General features: G+C 34.7%; 1 protein-coding gene across 1 annotated transcript; it reads left to right on the plus strand.

Annotated features, from left to right (window-relative positions):
- Positions 1-429, plus strand: LOC143568485 (uncharacterized). The gene has a single exon (XM_077054639.1). The coding sequence runs from the start codon at positions 1-3 to the stop codon at positions 427-429; it is 429 nt and encodes a 142-aa protein (XP_076910754.1).
- The last annotated feature ends 422 nt before the right edge of the window (positions 430-851 follow it).

Raw genomic sequence — 851 nt, forward strand, 5'->3', positions numbered from 1 at the left:
ATGGATGGAGCTTCAAGCAGCGAGGGATCTCGCGTAGGCCTCAAGCTAGTCAATCCTGAGGGCCATGTGTTCACATACGCTATAAAGTTAGATTTTAAAGGTACTAACAACAAGGCGAAATATGAAGCTTTTCTGGCAGGCTTGAGGATTGCCAAGAAGCTTGGGGTGAAGCATTTTGAGGCACGGGTGGATTCTATGCTGTTTGCGGGACAGATTAATGGAACTTATGAAGCAAACAATGACGTCATGGCTTCATACCTATCGCAAGCAAAGGACTTGACTCTTCAATTTTTCTCTTTCAAAGTTATTCACATCAAGAGGAGCGAGAACAAGTCAGTGGATGCCCTTAGCAAGTTGGCTTCAACAAATTTTGAACACTTCGCTAAGGATATTTGTGTCAAAGTCGTTGATCACCCGTCCATTCCGTAGAATCAAGTTTCGGTAATTCAGACTGGCGTAGAATCCTGGATGATACTCTAGACCCTTAAACTACTAACTGTCAAGTGAATCGATCGACTCTAGTACATCTAAGTAAGTCCGGATATCGAACCAACGACTCTTTAATTACGAAATTAGCAAACAAGACTTAACTACAAGACACGACTATTTATTAATAATATTTGAGGGGGAATTTAATACTAATAATTAAAACTTAATAAAAATTGACTAACGATTACTTTAATTAACTAATTATTAAACTAATTAAAACAAACCCTAATTAATAAAATAATAATAAAACATAATCATTACTTTAAACTAATTAATTAATTAATTAAACTTAAACTCAATTACTTTAAACTAATAAACAATTAAGAAAACTTAGATTAATTCAGATGATAAAAATAACTACC

Source organism: Bidens hawaiensis, unplaced genomic scaffold (genome assembly GCF_021521415.1).
Source record: "Bidens hawaiensis isolate Kalapana, Puna unplaced genomic scaffold, B.hawaiensis_p1.1 tig00023994_1, whole genome shotgun sequence".
Taxonomy (NCBI): domain Eukaryota; kingdom Viridiplantae; phylum Streptophyta; class Magnoliopsida; order Asterales; family Asteraceae; genus Bidens; species Bidens hawaiensis.